Source organism: Callospermophilus lateralis, chromosome 6, assembly GCF_048772815.1.
Source record: "Callospermophilus lateralis isolate mCalLat2 chromosome 6, mCalLat2.hap1, whole genome shotgun sequence".
NCBI classification, from domain to species: Eukaryota; Metazoa; Chordata; class Mammalia; order Rodentia; family Sciuridae; genus Callospermophilus; species Callospermophilus lateralis.
Window position 1 is genome coordinate 55,908,233 of NC_135310.1, and position 15,519 is coordinate 55,923,751.

The window sequence follows — 15,519 nt, forward strand, 5'->3', positions numbered from 1 at the left end:
TACTGCATGCTCCTTTGTTTTGGGGCCAGTCACCATGGAGAAGCAGCCACTCCTGAAAGGAAAACTTTGGATGTATCATCAGAAAGGACCCAAGACTTTCCACTTGGGGGCTAATACTGAAGCTTGGACAAAACCCCCAGACTTAGGTTGCTGTGTATGAAGAGTGTACACAGACCACAAAAAGCCATGTTCAAGGCAGAGCATAGGTCCCAAGACACCCTTTGGTAAAATGATCCTCAGAGAAACACACACACACACACACACACACACACACACACACACAATGATCTTGCTTATGAAAAATATTTTATCATTATAACTAAAGGTTAGTAAGAAAAAAAAAAATGTCTCTTGGCTACTGTCCTTGGTTTCTAGACTGGAGAGGAGACAGGAAGCTATCTTTTTCTGTCTGGGCCATCTGCTCAGCTTCACCCTGTGAAGCTCTGGTGATTGCTACCAACAGCCACAGTGCCAGTTGTAGTGGCCACACTCAGCTTTGCAGAGAAGGTTCCAGGAGGGGGAGGAGGAGGGTCTGAAGCTCAGATACCTGGTCATCCTGCCGCTTCCGCATCCTGGCATTGTCAGCCTGAGCGCTGGCCAGGGCCTGCCTGAGAGCCAGCAACTGTTGGCGAAATAAACCTGCTTCCCGCTCTGCCATTAGCTTGACACGCAAACATTCTTTTTTACTTCGAATAGATTCCTGTAAACATCCCAAACACAGTAAGATAAGGAATAAGTTTCCATATTTTTTATTTCACAAGTAGCCTAAACCATCCATCCTTTAAAATTTCCAGTAGAATGGAGTTCTTGGTGGACACTGCTTCCATGATTGTAATTAAGAGTAGTGTGAGAGCTGGGTAAGGTAGCACACACCTGTAATCCCAGAGGCTAGGGAAGCTGAGACAGGAGAATTGCAAGTTCAAAGCCAGCCTCAGCAACTGCAAGGTGCTAAGCAAAGCAGTGAGACCCTGTCTGTAAGTAAAATACAAAATAGGGCTGGGGATGTGATTCAGTGGTCAAGTGCCCCTGATTTCAATCCCTGGTGGAAGGAAGGAGGAAAGGAAGGAAGGAAAGAAGGAAGGAAGGAGGGAAGGAAGGAAGGAAGGAAGGAAGGAAGGAAGGAAGGAAGGAAGGAAGGAAGGAAGGATAGTCCAACAGATCAGAGTAAATAGACTTTCAGGAACAGTCAGTGGAAGTTTCCTAACCGCTATCTATCAACATGTGCTTTGGCTTCAATTTGCTTTAAAGCAGATTTTCCATCTACTGCTACTTCATTTTCCTCAGATGCATCAAGCCCAAAGACACACAGTATTTTGACAAAGAGCTTTGAGCCCTTGGTAAGATCTCTCCTTCATCTTTTTACTTTCTTTGTGCTCAATTCTCTATCTGTTCTCCCTGGCCAGTTGCTTCTTTTCTGTTTCTCCCAAAGGCTCTGACATTGTGGCCAACTGTCAGATTTTTCAGCGTGGCTGTCCCTGCCACATGACACCAGTACATCAGCTGCAGTGAGGCAGGCTGAGGAGGCCCCCTGGGGCTGCGGAGCCTCTCTCCCCAGCACTCACCTTCTCTGCCCTGCTCAGCTGGCCCCGGAAGTGTGTCTGCTGCACAGCCTGCCTCCAGAGGCCTAGGCTCCTCACTTTGCACACCAGGGCAGCCAGGCTGCGGTTGTCCTGCTCCAAGGCCAAAAGCTGCTCCTATCAAGAAAGCTCAGTTTCAGAAAACCCTGCCCCCAACACCTTTCCCAGGAAGAGCATCAATCCTAACATCAAAAACATGACACAATTGTGCAGTGAACCCTGGTCCCCCTGGAAATGACTACCAAAATGCTTTCTCAGGGAAACCAGACTGGAAAGCAAGCAGGGTGAAGGGTGTGGCAGATGCTAGGAAGAAGCACTGATATCCCACTACTAAGTGAACTCATGTACCTTGGCTGCGTTTTCTTTTATTCCTTCATCAGGCCTGGCAGAGCCCCATTTCTTCCTTAGCTCCTTCATATTGGTGATCCCTTCTGTTCTCACTTCACTGATGAGCTCACACACTTTCTGGGTCAAATTAAGCCAATTCTCATCCAGCTTCTCCTACAAATTATAGACTCATGTCAAGAGAATATAATGAGTTTGGGAGGCATGAAGGACAGTGGAGAAAGAACTATTTTGCCTTCTGAAACCTAACTTTTGGAAATGATTCCACATTCAAAGATCCTCCACCCAGATAATTTTTCCAATGTGGATTCTATGGAAGTCACAACAGTGGCCCCTTAAGCGTTAATCTTTCATCCACAGGGCTTCATCATTTGGACACCTTCATGTCCTAGAGTATGCTTTGCTTGTCAAAATCAAGGCAACTTGAGTCAGGAGGACAGTGGGTAGAACAGCGAGAGGTCAGAGGCAGAAATCCTACCAACAGAATCGCCCCCTGGGAAGGGTTACTTGGAACAATTGAATTTTGCTGTGAGGTTGACTCAGAGCAGAATCTGACCAGAAAAGACACTACAGATGACCCATCACTGAGGAACTCCATTAAATATGGATAAGTGGAGGAAGGAATCAGGCTGGCTGCCTTCCTATTTAGGTTCTGGCAGAAGCCTCATTATAAAACGTTCTGTTCTAAATGGCTTATGGCTAATGGCTTATGATGAAACAGCTCGATCAATGCTAAGTATAACTGCAGCCTTAAGGTTGTGGACTGAACTGTGTCTCCTCGAAAATTCACACATTGAACCCTAACACTCTTTGTGACAGTGTCTGGGGATCTGAGATCTTCAGGAGGGAAGTAAGGTTAAACTGAGGTCATAAGGGTGGTTCCCTATTTCAATAAGACTGTGGTCTGTCAGAAGAGGAAGGCATAAAGATAACTTTCCCTTTTACTCTGCCATCTAAAGGCACGGGAAGAAGACGGCCAAATGCAAACCAGGAAGAGAGTCCTCACAGAAGCCACTCTGATTTTGGGCTTCTAGAACCGTGAGAAAATAAATTTCTGTTGTTTAAGTTACCCAGTCTGTGGCACTTTGTGATAGCAGCTTGAGCAGACTAAGATACTTAGGATGAAGAGTAAGTGTAGGGGTGTCTTCTCACTTCTGACCCACATCTCCAAAGAGGCAGGCAGGAAGATAGTGCCAGCTGAGAGATATAGCAGGAAATCTGGCTGCTGGTCACATAGCAGAAGCCTCACCATCCTCTTGGGACCCTGGAGGAGAACAGGGATTCCCTACTTTGGGGGTTTCATGGAACCACTTTAGCTTGGGAAGAAGAGATTCCACTTCTTAATCTTGAAATCTGGTAAAAGCTAACAGGATCTGAAGAATTATTTCTCGATGATCTCATACCTGAATGATTACTTAGCAAATTTCAGCCTTCACTGTCTACTCATTCCTCTCCTGCAGCACTAGAACCAGCTCATTTGAGTTTTGATCCTCTTATATTTGTAAGCATTTGTACTTTGCAAATTAGAGGAAATCTCTAACCCTCTCTGGAATGACTAGGCTAAGGCAGAGCATGGCAGGATCTCCTGTTAGGACCCTTCTGGAACCCTCAGGGAGAGATAGGGAGGCAAGGACCCACATGGGGCTGGCTCTGAAATTCATCCAATAGTAGAGAGGGGGGCAGGGCCGGAGGAAGCTATGGATTTCAGGGTTGTACGGTTGTATTTGTTGGGTAGCTGGACCAGGCTTTCTGATAGTCCATTGTGGGCTGCATATCTATCTTACAGCTGCTCAGACATAAGAAAGTGACTGGTTTCTGTAGTGCTGGGAGCACATGGGTATACCATCACTCTTTTTCTGGATGCTTCTTCATTGATGGGTCAGCAGCTCCCTGACACTGGATGTAAGAGAAAGGAAGGTGGGAATATTGAGGATTGGAAAAAAAAATCTGAAGCCAGTTCACATCCCTCATCTGCCCATGAGCTCTCAAGAGGTATTAGCTGCTTCTCCCATTGAAGTCTGGCTGGGCCCAGGGGACTGTGCTCCCCCATTTGGGGAGTTACTCTCCACAGAAACAACAATGGTAGACACTGGTAAGGATTTGAACCAGAATATCCTCCTCTTTTCAACTGCAACAAGATGGCGACTGGCAGTAGAGTAAGAAAAAATAAACATCTAACTTATCTAAAATTCAGTGCCCATCAGGGGAGAAAAATGACAACCCATTGCTAACTTTCTCTCTGCAGCAACAACTTACAGCGGGAAAATTCTTGGGCCCAAGAATGTCTTATTACCATTAAGTCCATTCTGCCATTGACTCCTTGGTGCATAGCCATAGGGCTGCCCGGAAGACTGACATAGGATACTTACTTTTCTGTGTAAACAGGTCATAAACAAAGCTTGGACCAATGCTTCATATTCTTCTTGGACTTCTTCTCTAATTTGCTTTTTGAGATTTATGTTCTCCTCTTCCAAATCTGTGAGTTGGGCTCTCAGAGCAGTGATTTCCATGATCATATCATGACTGAGCTCTGCAACCTAGCAGCAAAAACACAAACACACACACACACACACACACACACACACACACACACACACACAATATTTATGGAAAACAATTTAGGAATTCCAAAGTTCTACTATAAAAAAGTTCTTTATAGATTACTATAGAATTTGTACTTCTCTTTTGAATCTAAGGAAGAAAGTGAATATCCTGCTGTGTAAATATGGACAGAAGAATCTCATCTTAATTCAAAGGTCTCACAATGGTGCCAGACACATAGGACTTGCTCGGTAAATGGTTGCTGAATAAATGGCCCAAAAGAACTGCTATTTGAGCAATTTTCATTTAGAGAAAATACCTGACCTATCTTGACCTTCATCTCCAAATTGGTCTTTCCTTGATCCCTCAGCCCAAATACTTCTTCGTTTTGGGGATGCACTTTAACTGCCCTCGAAGGAAAACAAACACCCCCCTCCGTGCCAAATAACAAGACTCTAAAACAACACAAAGTAACAAAAATAAATTAAAAACTCAAGAAAAAATTAAACACCCTTAAAACTCATTGCTTACAAAAAGTAAAAACACAATCCTTGGGTGTTTCTGCAGGGACCTTCATTGATGGGACTTTCACAAGCAACCCATGCAAATGACACTCAGAAATCTCACTTCTGGCAAACTCTGAGAGTGTAGATGTGAGAATGGAGAAGAGAATCTTTTTAAGACCTGACCTACCTGACCAGCATGGTCTTCAGGTGGCACTTGACTTCTTTGTAGCACATCTAGTTCCTGAGAAGAAAGTGGTGCACAATCAAACACCAATATTTACCCTCCTAACCACAGCTTGGTTCAGGAGGACACATTCCCGACGCCTCCTATTTGTGTTCATGGAGCCTCATTCTGAGACCCTCAGCTTCATCCTGGAGCCGGGACTGTGCTTGCCACACCATTAGACTTTAGGATTTATAACACAGCATCAAAAGACAACATCCTCTCTCCACACTGGTACAGGGAACCCAACCATGGGCATAGGCCCAAATGGATGGGAATAGGCCCAAATGGGACAATTCCAAGATTTATTATTTGATAATTTTGTGCTTCGTTTTTTTTTTTTTTGTTTGTTTGTTTGTTTTGTTTTGCTAATCTTAGATCTTTTCCTCTTTTTCTCAGATACAAACTAGAATTATATTGAGCCTTTGGTGCAATCTATTTCTAAACAGTGTGCTATTTAGGACAGGAGAAGTGACTCTTCGATCCCACCAATGGGATTTCACAGTTCTTTTTTTATTTTTTGCAGAGCTGGGGGTTGAACCCAGGGCTTTATGCATGTTAGGCAAGCACTCTGCCACTGAGCTATACCCCCAGCCACCAATGGGATTTCATTTTAAGGAAGTGGCATCAGTGAGATTGACCATGATATGCATGCTGAAGACAGTTTTTTCAAGAATCCTGGCTTCTCTGCTAGACCAGGAATAGCCTTGTGTTTGCTGAGCCAGGAAAGGTCAGCTATGCACCTTCCAGCTCATGGCTTAGTCACCTCCTGCATTCCCCACTGGACACTCTCAAAGCACCCAATTCAGTATTGCTGGGGCCATCACCTATGCAGTGGAGAATATCAGAACCTAAGAAAATAAGTTGACAAATTTGGAGTGTTCCTTTCCCCCTCAATTCTGGCATAAGAACTGGTCCCTTCCCCATCCCTGTTCAGTTTTACTTTCTCGTTTGAATTACTCTGGGCCTCCTGCCCATAGCCCTTCCCCCAACTGGTTCTCCTCTCTCTGGGTACCTACCTGCTCCTTCTGGCAGAGCTTCTGCCTAGTGTGCTGCAACACATGCTCATAACACATGGAGTAGGTCTCAAAGTTGCTGCGTTCTCTTGCCATCACATCACAACCCAAGGAAAGGAGGCAGGCCTCAAGGTGGTCTTTCCTGAAGGTGATCTGAAAAAACAGGAGCATTATTCCCAGCAGTTCCAGCAGGGTCGAGCAGCCTCACTATGCCAGGGCTGGAGGCACACATTGCCTTGGCTTGGAGAAGGACTTGCATACCCAATCCGTACCCAAACTCCAGGCTGGCAAACCTCTCTCAACTCTGAACATGTGCAGTGCCAGGGACAAGACGACAAATGGAGACTGCCTACCTATCATGTGTCTAAGTATTTCAAGGTTATAAATCAAATTAATACACTATTAAAGTGCAATGTTTAATTCTCCTACCTTGAAAGATTAGACCTTCAAAATGGTCTGAAAGTCCAGGTTTGAATTTATTATTCATGGACTACTTTGAGTTCTGTGCTGAAGGGTGGTGAACTGGGGACAGTTGGTCCCCAACCCAGAATTTACAGTATGACCCCATTCTCTTCCCACCTGGTGAGGGCCTTCACAGTCCTACTGACTGGACACTGCAGCCTGCAGGTTCAAACTCCACCCACACCCCTACTCAGCTGCCTCTTGGCCACCGCCCAGGCCATGGGTGTGCACACTGGTGGTCCACTCTTTCTCTGGAGAGGAGCCCCATGTAGACCCCAGACTCAGGGAATTCCGGAATCCCAGGTTCCTGCAATACAGTCTAGAAGGAAGGCCAGGGCTCTATGTGGACATGTCCCTGTGGCCCAGAGGATTTATTACCTAGTAGGGAAGAGCAGGGCTATAGGAGGCAAGAAGGGGCCTTGTGAAGCACAGGGCATGTGACAGGGGCCCCTGCAGCTCTGTTCTAAGGACCCACATGGCTCACTTTCTCAGCAATTCCATTCATCCTCTTTCTCCAGGAGACTGGGCATACTCTTTAAGAGGTGGCCATTGAAAAATAGAGAAGTCTACCCCTCCAAGGCAGAAATGGGAGTGAATGGAGAGAAATGGGAGTCAATTTATGAAACACAGATCAAATGACCCAGTCAGGACCCACACATCCATACAGGTGTGGGTGTATGTCCTGCTGTGTGTATGTGTGTGTGTGTGTGAGTGTGTATGTGTGTGAGTGTGTATGTGTGTGTGTGTGAGTGTGTGTGTGTGTGAGTGTGTGAGAGTGTGTGAGTGTGTGTGTGTGTGTGAGTGTGTGTGTGTGTGTGTGTGTGTGTGTGTTGGAGGTCTTATGTCACTAAGTCCAAGAGCCAGCTGGCACTTGAGCTTGATCTGTGATTCTGCCAAGGTGTGGCCAGCTCTTGGCTCCCTGGCAGACTGCTGTAGGTTGTCCTTGGAGACTGCACTGGTCTCCTGGCTCTGATTCACTTGTCTCTGGAAGTCCAAGATACTGTCCCATCAGTGCAACCTCAGCGCCAAACTGACCTTCAGAGAAAGTTCACAGTGGAATTTGCCAAGGCAAGTTATTGAAGCAAACTAGCAGAGGTGGCAAATAGTAAGAAGTCGTAGCACGGAGGAGGGAGTGGGGAGGGCGGCTCCTCCTGCTGCTGTGAGAGCGGGGGGCACTTCTACCACTCTTAAGGAGATCAGGCTGGCAGTATCCATAACAAGAGTGTGATGTGTTTGGGCTCTTGGACCCAGTGACTCCTCTTTTACAAATTTATCTTTAGGGGATAATAAAAGTTGTATACAGAATGTATGCAGACATATTTTTTAAAAAAAATATTTTTTCCAATAGAAAAAAAATGGAAAACAATCGAAAGTGCCTAACAAGGGAATTAAGCAGAATCCATTTGGTTTGTCTACCCAAGGAAACACTGACCAGCCTCCAAAAATGAACACACATTTACTGACAAGGGTTTAAAACATATGGTTAAGTGAAAAGAACATGCTAGGAAATGAGTCATGTAGAATAATCCTACTATATAAAAATTTTAAAAGTGCATGAACAGAAAATAGGTTGGAAATAAAGTTTGGAAGGAAACATGCCAAAATAATAATAGAGGTTATTAATGAGTCTATTTTCTAAAAAATCATATTTCTATTTTCTAATATAATCTATAATACATATTGTATATTTCTAATATACTATACTCATAATATGTAATTAAGTAATGATATACAAATGCACAAAAATAACATAAATATACTAATTAAAAGTTATGCTTTTAAAAAGTCATCCATCAAATCAACTTGACAGAATGGAATCCAACGTGGACAACGGAATCAGGACGTGTCTGCCTGCGTGGAATTGAATGAGCAGCCCAGCAGCCTTGGGCAGGAGCCCTGCCTCCCCTGACTCACTCTCCAGTGCCCTCCTTAAGGGGCCTTTCAGTGGAAGATGGGAGGGCAGGTCACCCTGCCCCTGTTCTGGTCCCACTCAGGTCCTGGAAGGTGAGCAGCAGGACAGCTGTAGTTCAGCAAAGGGAATGTCAGGTTCTTTGCCTAGACCCTGCCTTCTCTGTGGTGAAAGGGCCAGGCTACGTGGGCTTAGTAATGACAAAGGAAACTCTTCCGGGGCTGACTGATGAAAACTTGAAGCCATGAGAAGTCATGAGACTGCACAGTGGGTCAGTAAGGTGTGGCCAGTGATCTCATCCAGGTCCAGCACCCAGAGCCAGCCACAGTGATTCACTCCTTACTGTCCTGATCATCACCGCCTGCATGTGGATGTGCCAACAAGGCCTCTCACTGCACTTTAGCAAGGCAATCGCTTCTCATAGTAATGCTGCCATAGCCCCTGCAGAATAGTATTGCAGAATTGAACCCCATGGCCCTCTACCACACTCTGTTAGCCAATGTAGAACATGATTTACCCAGCAAGGATGAGGAGCCCTGTGGTGACACCGAGGAGTTGGGAACGGCCAGGACTCTTCTGCTTGAGCATTCCCAGAGGCCAGAGGAGTTTTGTTGTTTCTTTCTCTTGGTAGCTTTGCTGAGGCCTCTGGAGATGGGCTGAAGGATCAGATTAAGGGCCAGCCCAGAGGGCGTGAGTCTGGGAGCAGGGAGAGGGAGTAACTGCACAGGTAGAGCTTCTTCAGAGAGCTGTGGCAAGAGGGGTGTCCAGGTGGTGCACATAGGATGCTGTGACTGACAGGCGAGGGAGAGATACAGGCAGACTCCTGGGGTCCTGGCTGTCCCCATTCTTCAGGAGAACTTCAGTCTGTGCACTCGACCTTCCAGAGATAGCATTTGATGCTCCTTGAACAGTAATTGCTGGAATACAGCCGCCATGGCTTCTGATGGCACATTCCTACAGCTCTCAGAGTCACTCTACAACCTACCACTGCCTTCCTGGGTCACTGTAAATGTCACTGTGGCTTGAATGTTGTGTGAACAGGCTTCATCAGCCCACTTCCTTTCTGGGCAGCAGAAGAGCCACAGTCAGCCCTTTGGCCTGGTTCTGCCCAGTGAGCAGCCCTGCTCTCCTTGGGGCTGAGTCTTTCACCACCATTTAAACCTGAACTGTACCAGGCATGGTGTTACATGCCTGAAATCCCAGCAGCTCGGAAGGCTAAGGCAAGAAGATCACAAGTTCAAAGCCAGTCTCAGCAACTTAGAGAATCTCTAAGCAACTTAGGGAGACTCTGTCTCTAAAAAAATATAAAAAGGGCTGGGGATGTGGCTCAGTGGTTAAGCACCTTTGGGTTTAATCCCTGGTACCTAAATAAATAAAAATAAAAATAAAATAAACCTGAACTGAAATGGATGGTGCTGGCCAGAAGAGCACTGGCTTGCCCCACAATTTCCATTCCAGGGAGCCAGCCTATGGGGAAGCATGGCAAGTGCTGAACCTTATGGTGAAAAAGTCTGGTCTTATATCCTGCTGGGAGCATGTGGTTCAAAAAACACCTCTTCCAGGAAGTCTTCCCTGACTTCTTTAAGCTCATGTGGCAACCTGGGAGGGCTCTAGCAAAGCACTTACTCCTTTTCCAGACATCACTGGTTCACCTACTGTCGTTATAAGGGCAGGGATTATACTTCTTGCCTTTATGTCTCTAAAAAAGTGCCTAGAGAAATAGAAATCTCTGGCATATAAATGGAAATGGTTCTGATATCCACAAAATAGGTTACTATAGTTCTGATTTGAAAAATGTCTGGTTTCTTGCTGGGCAAGGTGGTAGACGCCTAAAACCCCACTGGGAAGGCTGAGGCAGGAGGATCACAAGTTCAAGGCCAGCTTGGCAACTTAGCAAGAACCTGTCTCAAAAAAGAGCTGGAGATGCAGTTCAGTGGTAGAGCGCCCCTGGGTTCAACTTCCAGTACCAGAATTTTTAAAAGGCAGTTTCTTGCTTTAGTGTATTTGCTATAAAATTTGGACAAGAAAAGCTGGTTTTCTAGAATTTGGAAAAGGAAGCAAAGATCACAAGAAGCCAACATGGGTTCAAGAAAAAGTGGTCAGATTAATACTATTTTCTCAGGAAACACAGTAACCATGGTGTATCTGGGTTCAGCAGGACATCCAAGAGGGAAAATGGAGAACATGGGCTGTATAAAGTACATCTGGATGGGCTTCTGGCTACTGAGAGCCTATGTCCAAGGAGGACCAGGCTACCCAGGACCTAAAGTAGGCAATATGGAGCTAGGGGCCTGTCCTGGCATCCACTGCTATTAATTATTTAAATGAGGATACCAGATTTCAGGCTGGTATAAAACTAGGAGAGAGTAGTGGATGACAAAAATCCATATTTTTAAAACTCTCAAGAGGTCCAAATAGTGAACCAAACTGAACAAGAACGAGGCTGATAATATGGCGGCATCAGGAAGTCTGAGTGCAATGTGTGGGCTTCAGATGACAGCTTAATGCGTCAGCTGTGACGTGGCTGCTGAAACCCAACACACTCCGAGGCATTAATCCAAGCAAAACATCCAGGACAAGGTCATTGCTGGCCAGAAAGCCATGAATTTAAAGAAGACTGATCAAGATGGCAAGGCTATTCCTAGAAAACCACAGAAGGAACCGGGAACAGCTTCGTCTGAAGGAGAGCAGACAGGCGAAGGTCCTTAAGGCAAGCTCTTGCCATCTGTGCTCTGCCCCGAGGCATCCGCGTGAAGGGGGAGCCCAGGGACTGCTCCATTTTCCAGTCCATGTTTCCTGGCACGGAGCTGCCCCATCAGGAGGAAAGAGTAATGATTTGTAATCCATCACCCAGAGGGACACCTGTTTTGATTTGTCCTTCCAAAGTCGCCCCTTGCTGTAACTGTCTTCACACATGCTAACAATGGCTCTACTGAACTGGCCCCAGCCAGACATCTAAAGGTTCATTGTTGGGGGTCAGAACCATGATCTGTGGCGTTTCAGAACAGAGAATCCATGGCAGAGATGGGGGGTTGTGGGGCCTGCAGACCAAATCCAGCTCAGGAGGCGCTGACTAAAGCAAGAGCTGCCTATGATTGGGTGTAGGTTTAGGAGAGACTGAGCTCCCTGTCACTGCAGATGATCTAGAAGAGTCTGGATGTTGGAGGGACCCAAGCATCCTGAGGGCCCATGATTCCTAGACACTGGCAGACCAACACCAACCTCTTTGAGAGTTTCTGGAGTTTCAGTTATACCTGCTATGGGTTCGCCCTGCCTAGCCATGCCCATATTTCTTCCCTACAAGATTTTATCCTGGGTGCTAAGCATACAGAGGAGCATACCGGGAACAGAAATTGAACCACAAAATTGTTAAGGTTGTTTAATTGGTGCATTAAAATCACACATAGTAGTATGTTGTTTGCTTTTATTGTGGTGAAATATTTATAAGGTAACATTTGTCATTTTAACTATCTTCAAGTGTACAGTTCAGTGACATGTTGTTGGGAAACTGTCACTACCAGCCATCTCTGGAAATCTTTTCATCTTGTAGAACTAAAAGTGTGCTAATAGTACAATCACTCCTCCTCTCCCCAGCCTCTGGCAAACACATTCTATTTTTTGAATCTATGAATTTGACTTCTCTAGTTATCTTAAAAAAATGGAGTCAGACAGTATTTTCCTTTCATTTCACTTAGCATACGTCCTCAATGTGTCTATATTGTAGCATGGATCTGCATTTCCTTCCTTTTTAAGGCGAGCCACATTTTTAATGCAAACATTTTTCTGAGCATGCCCTGCCCTCTCCATCTGTGTACCCCCTCATCACAGTGTATGGTCCCATGTTTGTGTATAATGGAAAGCTGTAAAACTACATGTCAACCATCAACATCTGAGGAAGAATGTATCACTGACCAAGCATGTGAATTCTTTACTTCATAATTAAGAACTGAAGTGTTTATTATAAAATGATGGAGAATATTTTCAGAAATGTAGAAAAATGTGTTTCAAGAAAAATTGAGCACATTTTGCCAAAACAGATTTTTTAAGTGATTGAATATTGGTGATTCATATCTACCCAAAACATTTATTAATCATCCTAAAAATTTTATGTCCAAACATCCACGTTTACTCTCGTATTCTGCTTTTTCAGTGGATTTTCTTGATTTAGCTAAGCACTTCCTGCCAAGAGTAAATATGTTTTGAAACTCCAAGGATAGTGTGTGTGTATTAAAAACATACTCCTGTTAAGTATAATAATATAGAGTGATATGGACCCACATATTTTTCTGGCAGGATGTTCACACAAAAATTACTGGTGTCACTTCCCTTTGTGGAGAAGGAACCAAGTGGTGGATGGGATGGGGATGTCGCTCAGTGGCAGAGTGCCCAGCATGTGTGAAGCCCTGGATTTGATCTCTGCACTGACAAAAAAGGAGGAGGAGGAGGAGGAGGAGGAGGAGGAGGAGGAGGAGGAGGAGGGGAAGGGGAGTAGAATGGTAGAAGAATGAAGATGTTACCTTTCTGTGCTGTTGTGTTTTTTTTTTCAAATTGTAGATTTTAAAAATGTTTTCTAGTTAGTAGTATTATAGGCTCTTTTGGTTTTCCTTTAAAATTTTCTGTACTAACAGATCAACAGCAGGAATGAGGCTAAACATAAAAGTCAACGCATTCACAATCTCTAAAGTTGCTTTAATCACCTGACTAAATTCAAAATCAGCCAATATATTTTTCTGTCTACTCAGATCTTTATAGACATCAGACTTTTTCCAATATTCATATTGCAACAAATTATTACAATTTGGAATTCAGATTCAGTTTTCATATCATCATTCTTCAGGAGTAAAGGAGACATTAGGAGCTGTGTTAAATGATGAAGTGTTCCTTTGGGTTTATATTTAAAAAAAAAAAAAAACAGAATGACTAATTTTCAATACATACCTCTGGTCCACTATCCTGGTAATTCTCCATTAATTTCTGTATAAATTTCTCAACTATTTGTGGTCTTGCAACTGAAAAATTTTCTTTCATGACTTGATGTTTCCAAAGATCTAGGAGGAAAAACATGTTAACACTGGTATCACAAAACACCAAGTGTCACTAACAGCTGTGAAATGGCAGCTCTCAGAGACCACCATGGGCACCACAAGCTGTTATTTCCACATGCACTGAAACCTGGATGAGGCAGCAGAGGGGAGGTAGAAGTCAAGGACCCAGAACTCTCTGGAACAAAGAATAAGGAAGATCTGGCAAGATTCCTAATGAAAAGATTAGAAAAGCAATTCTGGAGTCCAGTAAACAAGGTTCTGTTACCATAACTAAAAAGCCTGAGTGAACCATTACTATTGGTCCTATAAGATGCCTATTTTCACTAATATCCTGTATGTGTCTGAGCAATATTTCTAGTCTAACACAGCTATCAGAAACAAATGAGCGATATGGCTGAGACATGTGCAACGAGGCATGAGGCATGTACTGTTGTCAGGGTAACATTGTTTATGGCAGCAAAAGCTTGGAAACTCCACAGGTGTCCCTCATTCAGGATCTGGTTACTTAAAATATGATATGTCCTTTTGATAGAGTAGTATACAGCTATTGAAAAAAGAAAGTCTCCTTATACTTATGAGCAAAAACTAATAATAAAAAACAACCATAGATTAAGTTACAATAGCAAAGTGCAGAACAGTAGATATAAAATGGTATCTTAAAAAAATTTTTTTTTGTACTTGTAGATGAACAGCATGCCTTTATTTATTTATTTTTATGTGGTGCTAAGGATTGAACCCAGGGCCTCACAAGTGCTAGGTAAGCGTTCTACCACTAAGCTATAGTTCCAGCCCCTAAAATGTCATCTTTAATAAAAAGATATGATAAACACAACTGGAAGGATATGGCCTCAAGACTATTCAGGGTCATTGCTCCAGAAACCTCCCGGTCTTTCTCCTTTGTCATCAGTTCTCCTCTCTGGCCTGGATCATTCACAATGGCACACGCATTTCTCCCATTAAAATAATAAAAATCCTTCTCTTGAAACTGCCCCCACCTTACTCCATCAGCTGTGGCCTCATTTCTTTGTATCCTTTTATAGCAAAATTCCCAGAAAGAGATGTCTACACTGAAACTGTCCTTGGCTTGTCTCAAATTCCTTCTTAAACCCCTTCACCTGGTTTTCATTTCCACCAGTCTGCTGAAACCGATTTTGTCATGAGTGCCAACCATTTCCTCTGGTTAAAGACAGTGGTTTTACTTCCCTACCGGCAGCATTTCACCCCATGTGTTAACTTCCTAACTGAGAAAGTTCCTTCCTAGGCATTGGGACGTTACTCTGGCTGTTTCCCTTGTACTTCGATGTCTGCTCCTTCTAGGTTTCTTTCACTGGTTCTCCTTCTCCCCTCCCAGCTCAGACTGTCCCAGGGCTCAGGCTTTGCTCAGCTCCTTACATACCCACTTTCTTGGCTAGCACATCTTGACTCGCAACTCAATCTTACTAACATAGTGACAACTCTCAAAGTTAGACCCAATACCCACTGAGCCTCTCTTCTTGCAGTCTAAAAGGCATTTTAAAACCTAACTTCTGAACAAATTCCCAGTGTTTCCCCCCTAACTTATTTCATCAACAGCCTATTTTGTCTCAGCTCAAGGAAATTCTATTTTCCCATTACTCAGGTCAAAAAATCTTAGAGTCATAATGAACTCATCTCCTTCTCCCATCCCCAATAGTACCCAATCCGTTAGTGCCTCCTTCAAAATCTACCCAGAGTCTGACCACTTACCTTTCCCTCTACTCCCAACTCTGAGTCACCATCTCCTCTTGTTGGATTATTGCAACAGCCTCCAAGCCAACCTCTCCCTTCTTTCATCCTTTCTTCCTTCATAGTCTACCCTCAATACAGCAGCCAGAGAGAATCCGGTAAAATATAAACCAGATCACGTCACTCAAAAC

General features: G+C 44.2%; 1 protein-coding gene across 1 annotated transcript in view; it reads right to left on the minus strand.

Annotated features, from left to right (window-relative positions):
• Positions 1-15,519, minus strand: part of LOC143401871 (uncharacterized) — a 136,378-nt gene that overhangs the window by 10,314 nt on the left and 110,545 nt on the right. Inside the window, exons 36-42 of the mRNA XM_076859463.2 lie at positions 13,518-13,627; positions 6,212-6,361; positions 5,157-5,210; positions 4,292-4,459; positions 1,926-2,078; positions 1,563-1,694; positions 548-700 (exon numbers count right to left, since the gene is read on the minus strand). Of these exons, the coding sequence (XP_076715578.2) occupies positions 548-700; positions 1,563-1,694; positions 1,926-2,078; positions 4,292-4,459; positions 5,157-5,210; positions 6,212-6,361; positions 13,518-13,627 (920 nt within the window). The remainder of the gene's footprint in view (positions 1-547; positions 701-1,562; positions 1,695-1,925; positions 2,079-4,291; positions 4,460-5,156; positions 5,211-6,211; positions 6,362-13,517; positions 13,628-15,519) is intronic.